At 36.7% G+C, this 18,527-nt stretch overlaps 1 protein-coding gene across 7 annotated transcripts in view; it reads right to left on the bottom strand.

Annotated features, from left to right (window-relative positions):
• Positions 1-18,527, bottom strand: part of furina (furin (paired basic amino acid cleaving enzyme) a) — a 77,806-nt gene that overhangs the window by 57,872 nt on the left and 1,407 nt on the right. For all 7 annotated transcript variants that reach the window (XR_003296431.2, XR_003296432.2, XM_026320488.2 and 4 more), the window contains exon 2: positions 9,880-10,203. Coding sequence is in view for 5 of the 7 variants with exons in the window: in XM_026320488.2 (XP_026176273.1) it covers positions 9,880-10,089 (210 nt within the window). In the remaining 2 variants the exon portion in view is untranslated. The remainder of the gene's footprint in view (positions 1-9,879; positions 10,204-18,527) is intronic.

Raw genomic sequence — 18,527 nt, 5'->3', positions numbered from 1 at the left:
CCCAGTTTGTTTTGCAGCTGTAAGAAGTGTGTAGGTGTGATTGTATTTTGTTCCATGAAGCAGCTACTGATGGGGAAAGACAGACCAAAGTTCAGTGCTCACAACTCATTTATCTCTCTCTATTTTTCTTTTTTTTTTGTTTTGCTAAAAAGTATTCTGCTACTGAATAATATTCATACAAGCTTGTCTTATAAGATGCCACCACAGTAACCTCTACTGTCCTACGCGTCAACATACAAGCAATTCGAGTTCACCTTCTGTGGTTATTAGATTTCTGAAATGCAGTGTCATCTTTTTATTTACAAAGATTTCCTCTTTAAATTGCATTCCAATGTCTTGTGGTATGTGAACACAGCATGTGGGTTTGCTGACAGATTTCACAGGAAAATAATTACTTTGAAATCACTTTCTCTTTGCTGTCAATTTGTTGATATTTTAAAATTTGCCATGAACAATTGAAAGCATGATTAATGCAAATGTTTCATTTTTCATGAGGTGCAGTCTAACAATAATTACATTTTAGATCAATGAAATTATTACAATACACTGTATCAATTGCACTGTTTTGTGGTTAGAATGGTTGAGGATTAAATTTGAGGTATGTCCAAACTCCTCCTTCCTAACAAAGAGGTCTCCAACAGAGCACGCAATATAAGTCGATCTCTGCAGTTCATTAACTTTCAAAGAAGAGCAGCTGGACTTATATGAAGTGAGATCTGGGTCTCTTTAGTGAGAGAGAGAGACCAGAGCATGGAAGAAAGAGATGCTCTCTCAAAGGCTGCGCGACTAAAGACAGTGCAGAGATGCAGTGCCCAGCTGCAGATCAACAACCCTAAGATGAAAAATAATACATTCCTCGGGATGAAAAGCCTGGCATCTTAATGGCTCCATACAAAACAAGAGATCAAATCCAACTTGTTCTACCTCAACTGTGTTTGCGGCATTATGATTAGTGCACTTCAAAGTAGTGCCAAGCTACACTGACTGTATAGGGCTGCACACTCTGTTAGAGCCATCAGTTCTCATTGGCTAAAGTAGGCCAGAGCCACCGTACCCAGAGCGCTGTGTTAAAGATTAATGAAGCTATTGCACAAGTATACCAGCTTACAAAACATGCTTAAGCCTAATAAAATATTTAGACATGACAATCTATATAGTTGGTGTGTCTGAGCCACATGTTTGACTCAAAACCCCTGGAAAGGCCCTCAGGGTATAGTAACACATCAAGAATGAATAGTAACAGTGATGCTATTGAGCTCCACGTTTGTTTCAAATGTGTACTGTAGATCAATGGAGATGGCATATTTGAAAAGAAAGAAGAAAATTAATTTGTAAAAGGCTCACACAGAAGTTCTTCCACATTATCTCCCATATTCTGTACTACAGTATTAAAATGGAAATGAATGTTAATCCTATTAATAAATAATAAAACATCTTTGTTTTCACCTTAAAAACATAAAATGTTGCATTATTAGAAGCAACCTTCTCAATATTAATTAATTCTTAAAAGGCCCTCTCCATTTCCATGAGACACTGGAAAACCAGACACATTTTTGTTAAGAAAACCTTATTACTACAACTGCTAGACTAATATGCCAGCTTGTGTGACATTTTCAAAGTTTATTTCACACAGTTCTGCCCCATCAGATCTAGTGCATGTGGGCATCATGTTGGTGAACTACAGTTAGGTGAAAAACACAAGACGTGGATTGAATTCTAATAGGACTCTGAAGGTGCTGATAAGTCTCGTTTCTGGCAGATGTCGTGCTTAGTGGAAATGCATAAAAATGTAAACACCTGTATGGAACTGTGCAAATAATGCATACAGCTTCTTTTCCTATTATCTATCTATCTATTTATCATATCCTCTCTGATGATTGTCCAGCCATTTTCTTCAACCCCTCTATTTCCTCACTGTTAACTGCTTCAGAGTCCAATTACAGACTTCCTAACTTCCCCCATTCCCCATCTTCCATCGCATTTCTCATGTTTTCTAATTCTCCATGGCTGTACCGTTCAGTGGAGTTTCAGCTAAGAGACAGGTCAGAAATAATTTAGCCCTTATCAGGGAGCACAGAAACAACAGTTTAGCAGAGCGTCTACAGTGAGGTGTTGCAGTTTTAACAATAAAAAGTCCATGTGATCGTGACTAAGCATTTACCAATTTTTGCCACACACGTTCATAACAAGACAGCAAGAGCAGAGATTAGATAACCGTGTTTGTAAATGCATGACATGATTACTTTTAGTATAATGTAAAAATAATGTATGAAATCAATGTGATATAGCACCATGTTTAACAAAAGATGAACGATTTAAAGTCACAGAAGTGCACTAGTATTCCTGTTCTACATACAAACTACAATAGTAAACTAAGCAAATACTGAAACATTGTGCCCAATGTGAGTCAGAAAAATCAAACAACAATGCATGTTGTATTTTCTTAATTAAACAAGGGGATATTTTAAATGATGAATAATACCCTACTTCACAGTAAGATCCTGCAAAAATACTTAAACTCCTGTCAGCAACCATGAGGCGGTTGAACTTGGTCTTAATACACATATATTTGGACATTTCTTTTTGCTTCTTATGTGTCAGCAGATTACTTAAAAAAGCTTCAATTTGTTGTAGCCAAACAATTATCCAATCCAATATACATACTTAGGGTTAAGCCATGGAAATCTTTACATGCTGCTGCCCAAGACGTCTTTCCATTAAATATAATAGACCTTGGATGATTAAAAGCAATGGAGAGATCCAGAAAAAGAAACTTTAAATTTCACAAAGTTCACAGCTGAGGTGGAAAGGTTGGTTCTCTAAATACAGAAGGAAGTCTGCCTAATGGGATAACTAACTGCAACAGCCAAGTGAAGTGAATGGTGAATCTCTCTGCCTGATTAACACCTTAACTTAGCAGGTTCCCCCTCAAGATTTTCTCTAATGTAAATACAGTACAAATAGTAAAAGGTATTATGATTTTTAATATGGGAAGGTGCTATGAGGAAAGAGTTTTAATTTAAAGTAGGCTAAAAATATTATAAATAAGAACCAAACAACCAAATATAAGAAGATTACAAACGCATCTCTCTACCATTTCATTTGAATTAAAAGAAAATGTGGACTAGATTAAAACACAAAAAACTTCTTACAAGATCTAGTCTTTAACTGCAGTGTTGTGTCATGACTTCACTTCATGTACCTCATATGAGCTACAGTTAGTATCAAATTTTTTTCTTTAATGTTGTGCTGAACTGATTATTAAATAATTTACCCACATCAGAAAGGAGAAAGATATGGCAGAAATAGGGCCAAGATGGTGCCATGGAGTACAATGAGAGCACAGTATGCCAAAAACAATCCCCCTTTACATGCAAAGCCCTGTAGAACAAGCCGAAGGCATCTGGTCTCAAAGCAGACCAGCCGTATGAACGTAACCATTTTTATCCACCAACAGTAACATTAATCACTGTTCACAAGAAGGGAAGTGACACACTTCTGAAAAATGCTGAATTTCTACATGAAATGCATAGGAATTGATGAGTTAGTTTTCTTACCCCCACATTTTTTGTTCCTTCTCTGGTTTTGAAAAACTACTAAAGAAAAATAAGTGATTTATTTAGCATATGAACAGACACCGGTAGTCTGTTTATTATTCCAGGAGAGCAGGAGACAATAAGACTTGGAAATGGTGCAGATACAATACGTCCACATGACACAAGCTCTGTGCAGGTAATTTTTCCCTTTATTATGTTTAAAAACTGAACAATTGAAGTACAAGGTAAAAGTTATGAATCTCATGCTGCAGGTCCATCTTTATGCAATGATGGTAATTTAATAGCTTGCCTTTCAACAAGAAAATTAATGCTGCTAATCCAAGACAGTCAATAACTCAGCACAATGTACAGGCTGAAAGCGGACGTGCAACATTTCAAAGAGCACGTTAAATAGGGAGACTAAATCTCATCATCAGTAAAGGGAACTTTCATGAGCTGCATACAAGATAGATTAGATTGTGAACGCCTCAGGCCGCAAACACAAAAGGCACAATGTTCAAAACACAAATGACCAAAAAAACATTCTAAAAAGAAATCTATCTACTGCAGTAGTTTAACCAGCAGTCAAGCTTCACAGATCAAATGAAAAAGGGCACTTTGTGGAAGTAGTGAACACAACTGATACATTTTTAAATTAAGCCTTTGATCTTTTGGCCATTTGATCCCATTTGCAAATTACACTATAATGATTCTTAATATTTATGTAATTTAGGCCAGTCCTCCTTTTTAAAATTACCTCTTTCTACTGATAGCAATCCTTGTAATGCCATTTTACTATTTTTTTTTTAAAACATCAGCAGAGGTAATGGGGGTGCAATCAAATCAGACAGCACAAAATTTCAAGCTCCCTTTTAAAGAACCCCAGTGCAAGTCTGATGATGTGGCAAGAAAGGGTCTTTAAAAAGTAAAATATCCATGCCACGCAAGGTGGCAGTTAAAACTCATTTATCACTGGGCGAGTCAGCCATTTTTTATTACTTCAATTTAGTTTTAATTATTCCTCTTTTTCTAAAATTGCTCTATATTCTAGAAGTGGAACAGAGAATTCCATTTGCAGACCACAACCTTTTACTTTTAAGCCAGGGTCCTGCTTATTTATGGTACATTAATATTAACATTCCTCAAAGGCATCATCAACTGCACCTCCTTACTAATGGCAGGAAGTGAGAACTTTTAAACTCATATGACAACTGTTATAAAGGATAATGCATAGAGGGGGTAATTTAGGCATAAAGGGGGTAATTTAGCTGAGACAGGTGGTGCTCTTACTGCATCAGGTTTACAACATGATATGTTGCTTCTAGACAACAAAAACGTACATAATATCATAAACAAACAGCCAACCCACTGTCCACACACCACCCCACTTCGACTGATTAGACCTAACAGAAAGAGGGACAGAATACAAAGGACTTTTCCACTTAACTCACCAAATCAGCCTTGAAGAAGTTAAACTATTATGAGTGAAGAGGGGAGTAAAAACAAATGCATCACATGAGCCAGCCAGCTGACCAGACAGTTCGTGATTAAGGCTGGATGATATATCATTTCAGCCTTCTCACTGTGATGTGCACCATCTCCATGGCCCAGTAAATCTAAGTTAACAGTCACGTCATAAAAGACAAGCTTAAAGGAATGGGGGTGGATGCCTCCTTTGTTTCCTGGATCACAGATTACCTGGCAGACAGGCCACGGTTCATCAGGTTGGTGAACTGCATCTCTGGTAGAGATGGGGGCTGCACATGGTGTAGTGGTTAGTGCGCCCAACCATGAATTTTGTGATGCTGGTTTGACTCTTCGAAATAGGTGTCCTTTGTGCTGCATGTCTTCCCCTGCAGGGGTCCCTACAGTTGTCTATAATAAAGGCAAAAACTATCCCCCTCCCAACATCCTGATGGACCAGAGAAGCAGCTGCAGTGGACGACTCGCCTTACTGCACTGCAGGACTGAACGACACAGGAGATCCTTCATCCCTACTGCCATCAGGCTCTACAACACCTTAGCCAATAGCAGATGACTACTGACTACTCTCACTAGTGACCTACTAATTTACCAACTTGAATTTCCCTTTGGTGATGAATAAAGTTTATCTCATTTGATCACTCATCATCTCATTTGATTAGAAAGCAATCTGGGAGTATGGGAGATGTCTGAAAAGCTGCCACTGATTTAACATGCCAAATTAAACAAAAGCAAGTTCAGAGCTGAGCAGAAGCACACTAAACAATTGGTGGCCATTAGACAGCAGCAGACTTCAACTGTAAATGTAACTGATGAGCTCAAACCACTCCTGTAGTCTTGTATGTAACATCTAAATATCAAGAAAAATAATCAGCCTATATATTGAGAACAACTATACTCAATTCAAGTGATTATGATGATAATTTGTTTTACAAATTAAACTGTTTTGTTAACTGATTAACTCCCTGGTCATCTTTCATATAAAAATGCCACATTTACCATTTTTTACCAGTTATGTAGTATGATTAGCTTTGCTTTGGTCAATACTATCTGTTGGACAGACAAAAAAAAAAAAAAAAAAAACATACTTTAAGCCATCTTTGCATCATGTGCTCAGGGAAATTCTGAAAGGATTTTTTTTTTTTTTTTTTTTTTTTAAATGGTGACATTTTATAAACCCAACAATTAATCAAAAAAAATAATTTCCTGCAGATTCAGTCATAGGGTATAATTAGTAGCAATAGCAACCAGTGGTCGACCGATTATTTGCATTTTTAACATAATTAGCATCGGCTGATGGCTGAACATATTAAGGAGAAAGGTAAATTAACAGGTTAGCAACTAACATCAGTTTTTGTCAACATTTTAACTTTCCAAACTTGTTTTGTAATCCACTTCACATTAAAATAAACATAGAAGAAGAAGGTAGCTGTGGATTTCATGGTGGAGATTAAAACCACACATAAGTTGAAATGTTGCACAACTGCCAAGTAACGGGCTAACGTAACTGATGCACTTTATTATTTTAAGTGAAAGTGGTATGAAATAATGCGCTGTATTATAATGCATTGCAATTCTTCCCTAACAAATAGAAAACTGTTTTAAGTTTACATTAAACGTAATATTAACTTTGCTTCACATGGCTAAATTACATACATTAACATGAAAACGGCTAATTAGCTAACCACTGCTAAGTCGCATACCATTTTTCTGATTGAATTACACAAGAAAAGTACAGTACATTTAAGGATAATGAAGTGAAGCATTCGGGAAACGCTCACTAACTGGAAACACGCATGTTGTAAGACAAGCAATGTTTTAGATTTGCCCTTCTCAATTATTGTGTCTACAAAAATATGTCTACAAAAGCATGTCTACAAAAGAGGGGAGTGTTTATGGATGTCATAGTACAGGCAGAATGCAAGAAGGCAAAATAAAAATACCATCCATGGCCACAGAATGTTCACAAAGGAACTTTCATTTCCTATAGGCTGTAGGCAAAAAACAGCTTAACAGATTTGTTTGTTCCCAGCTCTAAAGTAATAGCTTCATTTTAATCAATCAACAGTGCTGCTATGCCATCAGGGGTGGTGCAGATCATGACAGCATCTTCATTTTAGTCATCACTTGTGGTTATAGCTCATCTTTTAATGATAATGAACAGAGATTGTTCTATATCATTTACTCTAACGTTTATAATGGCAATGTCATGTTGTCAGGTCAAGGCAGGACAAGCAGGTTCAGGTTTTTGATCATGGCTTATTCATCTTTCATTCCCACACTACAGGAGCCTCCTGCAGTGCAGGAATAATGCACATGCACAAAATGGTTGCTCTCTTTGCCGACAAATAAATGTCTCATCAATTTCTGTTTGATACTTCAAACTGACTTTCTAATTTGGTGCCAACAGCCAAATATACACACATTACAGCACAGGTACAGGATTTCTGTTCAAAGTTCAATTTAAAACAAAAAAGGCATTAAATTCATAGTGGACTTTTTTAAGACCTTTATCAGATCACTATTATTGCAACTCGGATTCTGTTTCACATTTACTGTTTAAAAAAAAACATGAAGGATATGAAATCATTTGAGTATTAAAGTGAATAAATAAAATACTTAGACACAGTAACTCTGTTTTTAGTGTTGGTATAGATCAAGTTATTGTCTGGAGATCACTTACTGGCGTGGCAGGAGTCGGGCACAAAGTGGGTAGCACTCAGGCTGGGCAAGACTCCCACTGATAATACAGGACAACAATACTTTTTGATGGCAGGTGTTTGCTGGAGGCTTAACTGTGGTTTTGTGTTTTCCTGATTTCTCATGCAACTCCAGTGCTTTCATACCGAAAGTTCCTAATTTCACATGGGCTATGAATTTGTTGTGTTTGAATGCTTCAAACAAGCTCTAAATGTGCCGTTTTCTGTCCAAGCCTCAATAAATGCACTCTTCCCCATATTAGGGAGATGAAAGTATCGGAAACAGTCGCTTGTGAAAGACACGCTACAATACATTATATCATATACCACAGCGTGGAAGCTGAATGTTTTCCATTAAGTTCTGACTGGATGGCAAAATTTGCAAGTGTAATTGGGTTCCACTGCAGCATTGTTACAGAGTGACAAATACAAACTGATGAGAAAAAAAAAACTACACAATGGAACCAATGTACCATAGACAGTACTACTGTGTTGCCTAAATATTTTCCCAAAAACACAGGTACACAGTTAAGTTGATGTGATGTTATGCAATGTCAATTTAATGTTAAAAAAAATTAAACTAAACACGGTCTGTAATTTTAAGACCAACTTAAAATTAAAATAATTGGATTTTAGACCCTCAGAAACCCTGTACATAACAGTGCTCAGAGGTATTCCATTGTTATTTCCAAAGAACACCTCTAAGGTCAGATCAGACTTCAACATTTTTGCTCCTACATGGGTTTTTCTAACCCACTTTTTCTCGTGCACAGAAACATACAGAAAAAATGATATCTATCTCAAGAAGTAGGTTTAATAAGAAGAATGACTGCTTTGAATGAATACCTGAACATCTGGTTTCACTTCAGCCCATGTTCCAGATTTGAGAGTGCTAAACACTTTACTCAGCATTTATTGAGCTACCTTTATTAAACTTGCTTCATTAGACATGCTCCAGCTCTGCAAAGTTTCCATCTTAGATGCTGTGTCAAAACTAGAATTGTCAATTTACCTCCCGCCAGACGCAATAGTCCATTTTCTCTACCTCAAAATGTCATAAAATGGTTTATAACCCGTTTATGAGACAAGCCAAAATACACAGCTCCTCTCCAGGACAGTTTTCGTGAGTAAATGGGTATAATCGCTTCGTCTGGATTCCCTGTTGTCCATGGCTGACACGTAGTTAAAGGATTTAGGTGTGTTGGATTACTCATTAGTCTGCATGCTGTGATTCAGAGCACAAATAACATTCCTGGTCATGAACTCTTAAGACCATATGGTGCAAACAAGCACTGATCCCTGGAAAAGTGGTTAGACCAGTGCAAACATCTTTGCAAAGATCTACTTGTTTTCTGTCTATTAGGCCTTGTGTTTCACTTTAAGAAAAAAAAAAAAAGAACTATTCAGCATAAAACTATTCTCATACCTAATATCTTATGCTGAAATTCTAATGATTAATCATTTTTTTCAACAGATCTCAACAGAGGTCTTAAAAAGAAATAAACTGATTTGCCTTGAGTATGGGCATTATATTATCATACAGGTTTTAGTGCATAACCATAGCTCAACTAAAGTTCAAAGTTCACACAAAAACTTGCCTAACCTCAAACTCCCTTTGTTCACTTTACAAACCTGAATGCCCATTCGCTATCCAATATCACACACAATGGTCACGCAAGGCTAAATATCAATTTTCTCAGCAGGTTTTCTAACTGACTAATCAGCGAAATAACATTTAGAATGATAAATATATTTCTATAGTTTTGTGTTTGGAAGGTTGAAAGTGGAAAACAAAAAGAAACATGGGGAGAAGAAGAAGCTTTACTCTTATACTGCAGTCTGCACAATGACAGCTGGAACAACAGAAAACTCCAGCAAAATTAACTTTCAAATAATAATCATAATCAATAAACATACTTGTAATTCATAAATCTAAGTAAGCACATTGTGATATTGATTAAAAAAAACAGAAATTAACAATTTATCAGAAATTTAACACACAGCTGGACATATTGCGTGTAAAAGCAGCAAGCTCTCCTCTTTATATGCAACCTTTCAGGAGGCCAATGAGCCTATATTTGCATAGGCAAAATGTAGTTGGTTTTATTTTAACATATGACCCTTGAATCACCTTTAGCTCAAATTTTAAATTTTTTACTTACATGTCCATGGTTGATGAAACCATATTTACTGGCAATTTGATCAGCTTCCTCCTGACCTCCAGGTATGTGGACAGCCCATGTGTTGGTGTAGACCTTCTGACCCAGTACTGGTCCCAGCCCAGAAATCAGCAAGACCAACAGAGGCCCAAGCAGCAGCTCCAGTAGCCTAACTCTGTGGCCTATAGAGAGAGATGGAGGGCCAGAAGCCATGGGTTCTCCTAGTGCAGCACAGTCTCTGAGCACAGCGCCTCTCCGACAGGCCAGGACTGTCCACGGTACATGCAGATGCACTGGGACACAAAGAAGTGGACAGTCACGGCTCACCTGGCAGGTGAAGAAAAAAAAAAAAAAGAAAGAAAGAAGAAAAAAAAAAAGTAGGTTTACATATCTTTAAAGTATAAAAATAATGATGATTTCACCAGCGAATCATTCCTTGTGATCCACCATGAACATAAAACTGTTAAACTAAAGAAGTCTGTACAATCTAGAATGGTCAGGATTCATCGGGAAACTATTCACATTAGGCCAAACAACAAAACATTTGGTCCAAATTTGAGGTTTTGTTCCTCCATTTGCAGATAGTTCTTGGCTGTTCAGTGGAACCAGAAACTAAAAGAAGAAAACGAATAAAGATGCTGTCACACTATAAATATTATAGTCTGTTTTTGTTATAAAGAAGAACAGGCAACCAGACAGCAGTTCTGAGCAGGCATACAAGTACAGGCATATGATAATCCCACACGAAGCAGCAAGCAAGAAGTCAAGGCTAGACCTGATGTTGTGGTCAGACATAACAGCAAATTTTGGCGCTTGCACTACGTGGGAGGACATGGTAGATGAAGCTTTCGAAAGGAAAATGCTTAGGTATACTGGATTGGCAGCAGAGGTGGAGAACTGTGGTTGGAAAGCTCAACTACGCCCTAGATGCTGAGGGATCACAACAGTGTCAATCTCACTTCGAGGTGAAACAACCACTCACTCACACTGAATGGCAGCAGCCAAGGACAGAACAGGACATAACACCCTTTAAGTGTCAAAGACAAAATTATTAAAGCACAGCATACATTTTGTGTGTGGGTATTTCTTTGTACCATGCTGAATGATATGTTATCACCAAGTCATAAGAAAATATAAACATAGAGCAACAGCAGCCAGGGTGACCAGAGACACAGATATCAGCTCTTGGGGAAATTGTTTGCTGCTACAACTTAGCCTCTAAACTGTTGCTCTGAGCCAGGAGGGTCAGCTGCATCTGTGATCTGTCAAAACCATTATCCAAAGTGCTAACTCTATTGTAACGCCAGGTTGACTCAACTGCTCTGAATACAGTGCTTCTTTTGCTGTGCTTCCTACCATGTGGGGCCACATCTGTTCTCCTGATACAAGTCTACTCTGGGCTTCTCTAGTCATTTAGCCGGTGTAACAGAATTCCTATAATTACCCCATCTCCAGGGTTAACCATCCAGTGGACAAAATGAGACATTTTGACATCAATGTGTTTCATGCCTCAATCCAAACCTCCCCAAACTTTTGTAGTTTGTTGTGAGGCATGAATGGCTTGTTTAGGTGTGGCTGGGCCATTCTACTGTGCCCATTTTTGTATACTGTTACCAAGGCATTTACATTAAAAAAGCATGAGATGACTATTTCAGTGTCATTTCAACATTAAATCATTTCAAGCTGCCTCAACTTAGAAATATTAGTTCCCTGGCTGTCTTGAAAACATGATTTAACTCATGTTTGGTTGAATAGTTAGTTAAAAGTTGTTTTAACAAGAGATTAACTGAACAGTTTAGTCACACAGGCAGTAATTACAGACAGATAAGCTTTTCTTATATATTTGTCAGTTTACTCAAAGAACTGTAGAGCTGCAGCTGATAAAGCCATTTTGGAGGACAATACTGCCTGGAGACTACGTATAAAATGGTAGTGATGGAATTCAAAGCTAACCTTTGTCATGATTTGGACTGATTTTCTTAATATACAAAGAAACAACCATGATCTAATTTAACATATATTATTGACACAAAAATATTCTACCATGAATGTATTCCTCAAACTGAAAACAGTTCTGAAGAGTCTCCTAGCTTAAAATTTATTTAATGAGTAGAGTGAGCTCTCGGCAGTTCTATCATTCCACTCATCATCTCGAGTCAAAAGACATCAAGTCAGAAAAACTCATGTTATGGAGGAGTCTGAAAATAAAACACAAAAATCTAAGTGTAATTAATGTGAAATGAACCAAACTCACATATTTACATTAAGTTAAGACAAGCTTAGTTGTTTACACTACATTCCTGTATGAAGTACAAACTCAAATTTAGTTTTGATTATACATCATTTACCTAGATTTTATCATCAATAACAAGGCAACTTAGTCACTATAATATAATTTATGTAGTCCAGAACAATACCAGCCTGCTCTTAACTCAATGATAAACATCTAGTGAAATTTACACATTTCTAAAGTAGCAACTGCGTGTAAGTACAGTTTAAACTTTAACCAATGTCAGCACTGTTTGGCTGGTTCAGAGCTTAGAGAAAGTGTGACAGTTCAAGTTATACCTGTGCCCATTTAGCAACAGGTAAGTGATTTAGCTAATGTACTTTAATTGTATCTACTCTGCAGCCATTTGGCAAGTAACACTGGCACCCCGTTTATCATGAGGAAGTTTAATTCAAAAATACACTAGGTTCCTAGGTTTAATAGTGTTGTTACATTAGCACAGATTGCAGGTATTTAATGTAGGACCATAACACACAAATGCACAAACATTTCCAATAGAACACCTGCTCACCGATTTAATTATTCTAATTAAGTGTTGATTTTCAGATGTATTCATTTAGCTGAAGGACACTTTTGGGGACATTACTAAATAATTTCATGTCACATAAGGATTTATACTTAATTGAATCTAATTACACATTCATGGGTATTTACGTTATATGTACACTTAAGATTCATGTTTATTGGGGTAGGGTTAGACTTCTGTGCACACTCAATCAGTATATAAGTAAAACAATGTATTCTTTTAAACAAAACTTTGATAAAATGGTTATTAATTCAAGTACTTTGAATAAGTAACATTTTAGTCATTACCATCAGTCATTTATTAATTTAGTTTAAATGGCTTCTATGAAGAATTACAGTTGCGCTGTAAAATTAAAATTTCAGTTTCCCCATCTGGCTGGTTACATCTCACTTCTTTTGAAGACATTGTTAAAAGAGCCACAGTGTACCATATTATGTAATGTAACAGCAAACATGGTGGGGCAATTTCTTTGTTGGCCACAGACAACAATTTCAGATTAACAAATACAGCTACTGCATGTGGAGAAACACACCTGAAGTTAAAAAAAAAAAACAAAAAAAAAACATGTCTGCTCAGTGACAATTCAAATCAGAATTTAAATAGCTTGGTCTGCCCTACAATTAAAAATTAAAATGTACACTGAGTGCACTGAAATTGATGTGGCATTAGTTAAAAATACTAATGTGCATAGTGATATATGTCCAAATAAATAATGTTAAATCTAAAGATTTAACATGTGGGGTTCCACAAGGTTAAGTGTTAGGAACTCAACTGTTTATGCAGTATACAAAGTGTTTAAATTATTAAAATTAGTTTTATTTGCTAATGATGCTAACACTATTCTGGGAGAAGTTTGGAACCAATTCTGTACACAGTGATAACTAAATTGAAAGTGTTAAAAATGGTCTTTTATCTGATGTTATCACTTTAAGTAAGGCAAAGTTTATGATATTTGTAAATAGGAAAACTAGCCATCAAGCTAAAATCAAAATAAGTGAGGCTGAAACAGAAAGAGTGGATGAATACATTTTTGGGACTTATATTTAATCACAAATTATCCTGGAAACCAAACATAAATACTGTAAAAATCTAAAATTATAGCAATATTAAATAAAATCAAGGTTATCATGACTTAAAATCATTCATGTTAATCTTATAAATGTGCAGATAATGTACAAAGCACAAAATAATTTACTTCCTAAGTGTATTCAGAGTTTGTTTCAAATTAAAGTGAGCGATTATGAGCTGAGAGAAAAAAAAAAGATAAGGACATACATTAAAAAAAAAAAACAGACATTTCCCTATAAAGGGGAAAATGTATGAAGTAGTTGTGGAATCACCTACATAACTATACAAATCAAAAAATATATAATATTTAAATATAGTATTTAAAAACAAGGTGGTGAACAAATATGTAACTGAGGTATCATTACTGTTATGTATGACATATTCGGAACATTTGTTTTTGCGTTTGCTTTTTTTTTTTTTGCCTTTGTACAAATATTAACCAAGTATATTACATAAAACAAGTATGTATTATAATCTACTGCTTCAGCCTACACCTTCAGTCCATATTATTTATTTACAGTGGGTACAGAAAGTATTCAGACCCCTTTAAATTTTTCACTCTTTGTGTCATTGCAGCCATTTGCCAAAATCAAAAAAGTTCATTTTATTTCTCATTAATGTACACTCAGCACCCCATCTTGACAGAAAAAAAACTGAAATGTAGACATTTTTGCAAATTTATTAAAAAAGAAAAACTGAAATATCACATGGTCATAAGTATTCAGACCCTTTGCAGTGACACTCATATTTAACTCACATGCTGTCCATTTCTTCTGATCCTCCTTGAGATAGTTCTGCTCCTTCATTGGAGTCCAGCTGTGTTTAATTAAACTGATTGGACTTGATTAGGAAAGGAACACACCTGTCTATATAAGACCTTACAGCTCACAGTGCATGTCAGAGCAAATGAGAATCATGAGGTCGAAGGAACTGCCCAAGGAGCTCAGAGACAGAACTGTGGCAAGGCACAGATCTGGCCAAGGTTACAAAAGAATTTCTGCAGCACTCAAGGTTCCTAAGAGCACAGTGGCCTCCATAATCCTCAAATGGAAAAAGTTTGGGACGACCAGAACTCTTCCTAGATCTGGCCGTCCAGCCAAACTGAGCAATCGTGGGAGAAGAGCCTTGGTGAGAGAGGTAAAGAAGAACCCAAAGATCACTGTGGCTGAGCTCCAGAGATGCAGTAGGGCGATGGGAGAAAGTTCCACAAAGTCAACTATCACTGCAGCCCTCCACCAGTCGGGGCTTTATGGCAGAGTGGCCCGACGGAAGCCTCTCCTCAGTGCAAGACACATGAAAGCCCCCATAGAGTTTGCCAAAAAACACATGAAGGACTCCCAGACTATGAGAAATAAGATTCTCTGGTCTGATGAGACCAAGATTGAACTTTTTGGTGTTAATTCTAAGCGGTATGTGTGGAGAAAACCAGGCACTGCTCATCACCTGCCCAATACAATCCCTAAAGTGAAACATGGTGGTGGGAGCATCATGTTGTGGGGGTGTTTTTCAGCTGCAGGGACAGGACGACTGGTTGCAATTGAAGGAAAGATGAATGCGGCCAAGTACAGAGATATCCTGGAAGAAAACCTCTTCCAGAGTGCTCAGGACCTCAGACTGGGCCGAAGGTTCACCTTTCAACAGGACAATGACCCTAAGCACACAGCTAAAATAACAAAGGAGTGGCTTCGGAACAACTCTGTGACCGTTCTTGACTGGCCCAGCCAGAGTCCTGACCTAAACCCAATTGATCATCTCTGGAGAGACCTGAAAATAGCTGTCCACCAATGTTCACCATCCTCCAACCTGACAGAACTGGAGAGGATCTGCAAGGAAGAATGGCAGAGGATCCCCAAATCCAGGTGTGAAAAACTTGTTGCATCATTCCCAAGAAGACTCATGGCTGTACTAGCTCAAAAGGGTGCTTCTACTCAATACTGAGCACAGGGTCTGAATACTTATGACCATGTGATATTTCAGTTTTTCTCTTTTAATAAATTTGCAAAAATTTCTACATTTCTGGTTTTTTCTGTCAAGATGGGGTGCTGAGTGTACATTAATGAGAAATAAAATGAACTTTTTTGATTTTGGACAATGGCTGCAATGACACAAAGAGTGAAAATTTTAAAGGGGTCTGAATACTTTCCGTACCCACTGTATATATGCATATACATATTGTATAATTTTTATCAAGAATTATAATTTAAAAAGAGGTCCATGTGGGGAACATATGAAAATGGAAAATGTTCAAAACGGCGGAAAAGACTTGCTCAGCAGTTTACTTTCCACAAGCAACATCCTGAGAAGTTTTTTAAGAAAGGTGACAAATGAGCATCTTAGAGGCTGGGACTGACTTGTTTCAGTATGATGAGAAGCTACAGCACAGTTAACGACATCATTAGTGTTTAGCCCCCTCACATGTCACCATGGCTGTGAGCTGACACAACCAGCCGCTAATCCATGCCAAGCATTTCAGCAGCAGTTTCATTTCATGAATACCTGCATTGCTAATGTTGCAATGGTAGTGGTCACAAAGCAGAACTGTTTGCAACCAAATGTCTGCACTGCCTTTCAGTTCTTCCATGCTTCTCCGTTTACCCTATTTTACAAACATATCTTATAAACATTAAACTATATAGTAAAGATCCACAGGCATCCATTTTTAAAATTACCAGTTCAGTTTCTACTAAAATCAACAAACAATTGCTACCTGTCAGAACTTCCCATTAGTCTGAAAGGCTCAAAAGTGACAGCTTAACATTATTTAACCCAATATCTGCCAAAGGACTTAGCAAGTTTAAATTAATCCAAATGTTAAAATACATCATACAATGAAAATAAACTGGCAAGAAAGATGGCATAATCTGGAGAAAGACATGGTGGTATAACTTACTCGACTTTGTCCTCTGTCCTTTTGATGCACAAGAACAAGTAAACAGAGTGTGGCCATTTCCAAAGCTTTGTTTGATTTGGAGACACTATATGCCTTTAAGTACAAACGCCTATGACCTCATGTGGGTGCTCAACCACTCAGTTTTCTTAATGTCACTGTGAGAACCACACACCATGGCATAAGAAGAGTAGAACTTCTTCACTATTAGTGAGAGACAAAAAAGAAGCCAAGCATCGCACTGTGAGTGGTCTTTAGTGTTACCACAGTGAATGATACCATATGTTCAACTGTGATAACAGAGGTTATAACTGGAAAAAAACTACGGCAAATTATAATTAGCCAAGTATCATTAAACCCAAAGGATAATACCAGTCCCATTACCGAACTCATCAGGACATTTTAAAAAGGAAACAGTTTACACCTCATCAGTTTATTATTTAGATTTTAATGAGCTAAAAATGTACTCATGTGCAGTCATATGCATTTAGCCCAAGCTTTGCTCACACTCAAACAACTTGTAATTAATCCTGTTTCTTACTCTGTGATACGCACGAAAAACAGTATCTCTTGCGAAATAAGGTGTGTGTGTGTGTGTGTGTGTGTGTGTGTGTGCGTATGTGTGGTGAAATGATGAAATGACAATAACATTGATAATGTTAGGTTAAATTGCCATAAACAATAGTTAAAAAATAAAAATAAATCACTGTATTTGCTGCAAAAGAGTGCAAGACATTACTGGACCAGCTGACAAACCACCTGAGTTCTTAAATAATGACTTGAACTCTGGTTCAGAATAACAATATAGGCTACAAATAATTTGTTAGATTTCAGCTGGACTCGGTCCAGAACACTGCTTTGGGCATTTTAGATGTTACACCGTGGGTATTAGATCTATATTTTAATGCTTTTAAAAAGGCTGTTATAATTAGACAGGAGAACAGAACGGCAGAGTATCCTTATTTGTAGAAGTCTCTTTCTTGATGTTATTGCAAAATTCTGGATGTCACACCCTAAACATACACATGACATTTAAAGAACTCTTTACATCAAACATTTCTACTTAAGACCCTTTATCCGGTCTGCTTTTGAATTGTGTACTAGGTGATATTAATTAAAACACATAAAAACAGTGGCACTGCAAAAGTTTTGGGTCCTGTGTTGGAAGTCTACAGGAGTTCAAAGTAAAGCCAAAAAAAAAAAAAAAAAACAATCGTGGCAACACACCCCTCTGTGGAGAAAAAACTGTTTAAATCCAGATTCTAGCACAACTGTGTATAAAAGTCTCTGTTCAGGATATGGAAAAGTAGCTAAACTTTCTTCACTTCACTTCACACCACTGTTTGCCCTCCTGAATAAAGGCTTGTCACTTCAATGACACTTCAATCTTTGGGTGTGTGCTTTCACTATTTAGCTTTTTAAGCAAACATATACCTCCTGATTTAATGTTATAAAAGCATATCTTCATGTCCCATCACATCAATAGCATACTTGTTGACAGAGTGTTAAGTGTGCTTTTGTATCATCTTTATAAGTTAGCTCTAATTTTTTAACAGCAATTTTCTTATAAAATCTGTTACGGTTTAATAGATTAACTCTAAGCATCTGCAAACAATCACAAAACTTGTCTGATCTGTTTTCCCTGCTCCTCCCTGTACATCGGCTTTATCCAAGCAACATTATCTAACTACTTCAGACTTCCTACTGTATGGCAGCATTAATGCATTAACCAAAGACTTTCGGAACATTTTCTACTACCCAGGTTTGCCCCTTTTTTAAGATCACTTTTCCACTAATAATTATACGTAAATCCCACTAATTTAAAAATTCATTTATGGCAAAGAAATTCTAATTCCACGTAAAAGACACAAAAATGTTTT

This window comes from Mastacembelus armatus, chromosome 3 (assembly GCF_900324485.2).
Source record: "Mastacembelus armatus chromosome 3, fMasArm1.2, whole genome shotgun sequence".
NCBI classification, from domain to species: Eukaryota; Metazoa; Chordata; class Actinopteri; order Synbranchiformes; family Mastacembelidae; genus Mastacembelus; species Mastacembelus armatus.
The sequence above is the reverse complement of the archived record's forward strand: the minus strand, read 5'-3'. Positions and strand labels throughout refer to the sequence as shown.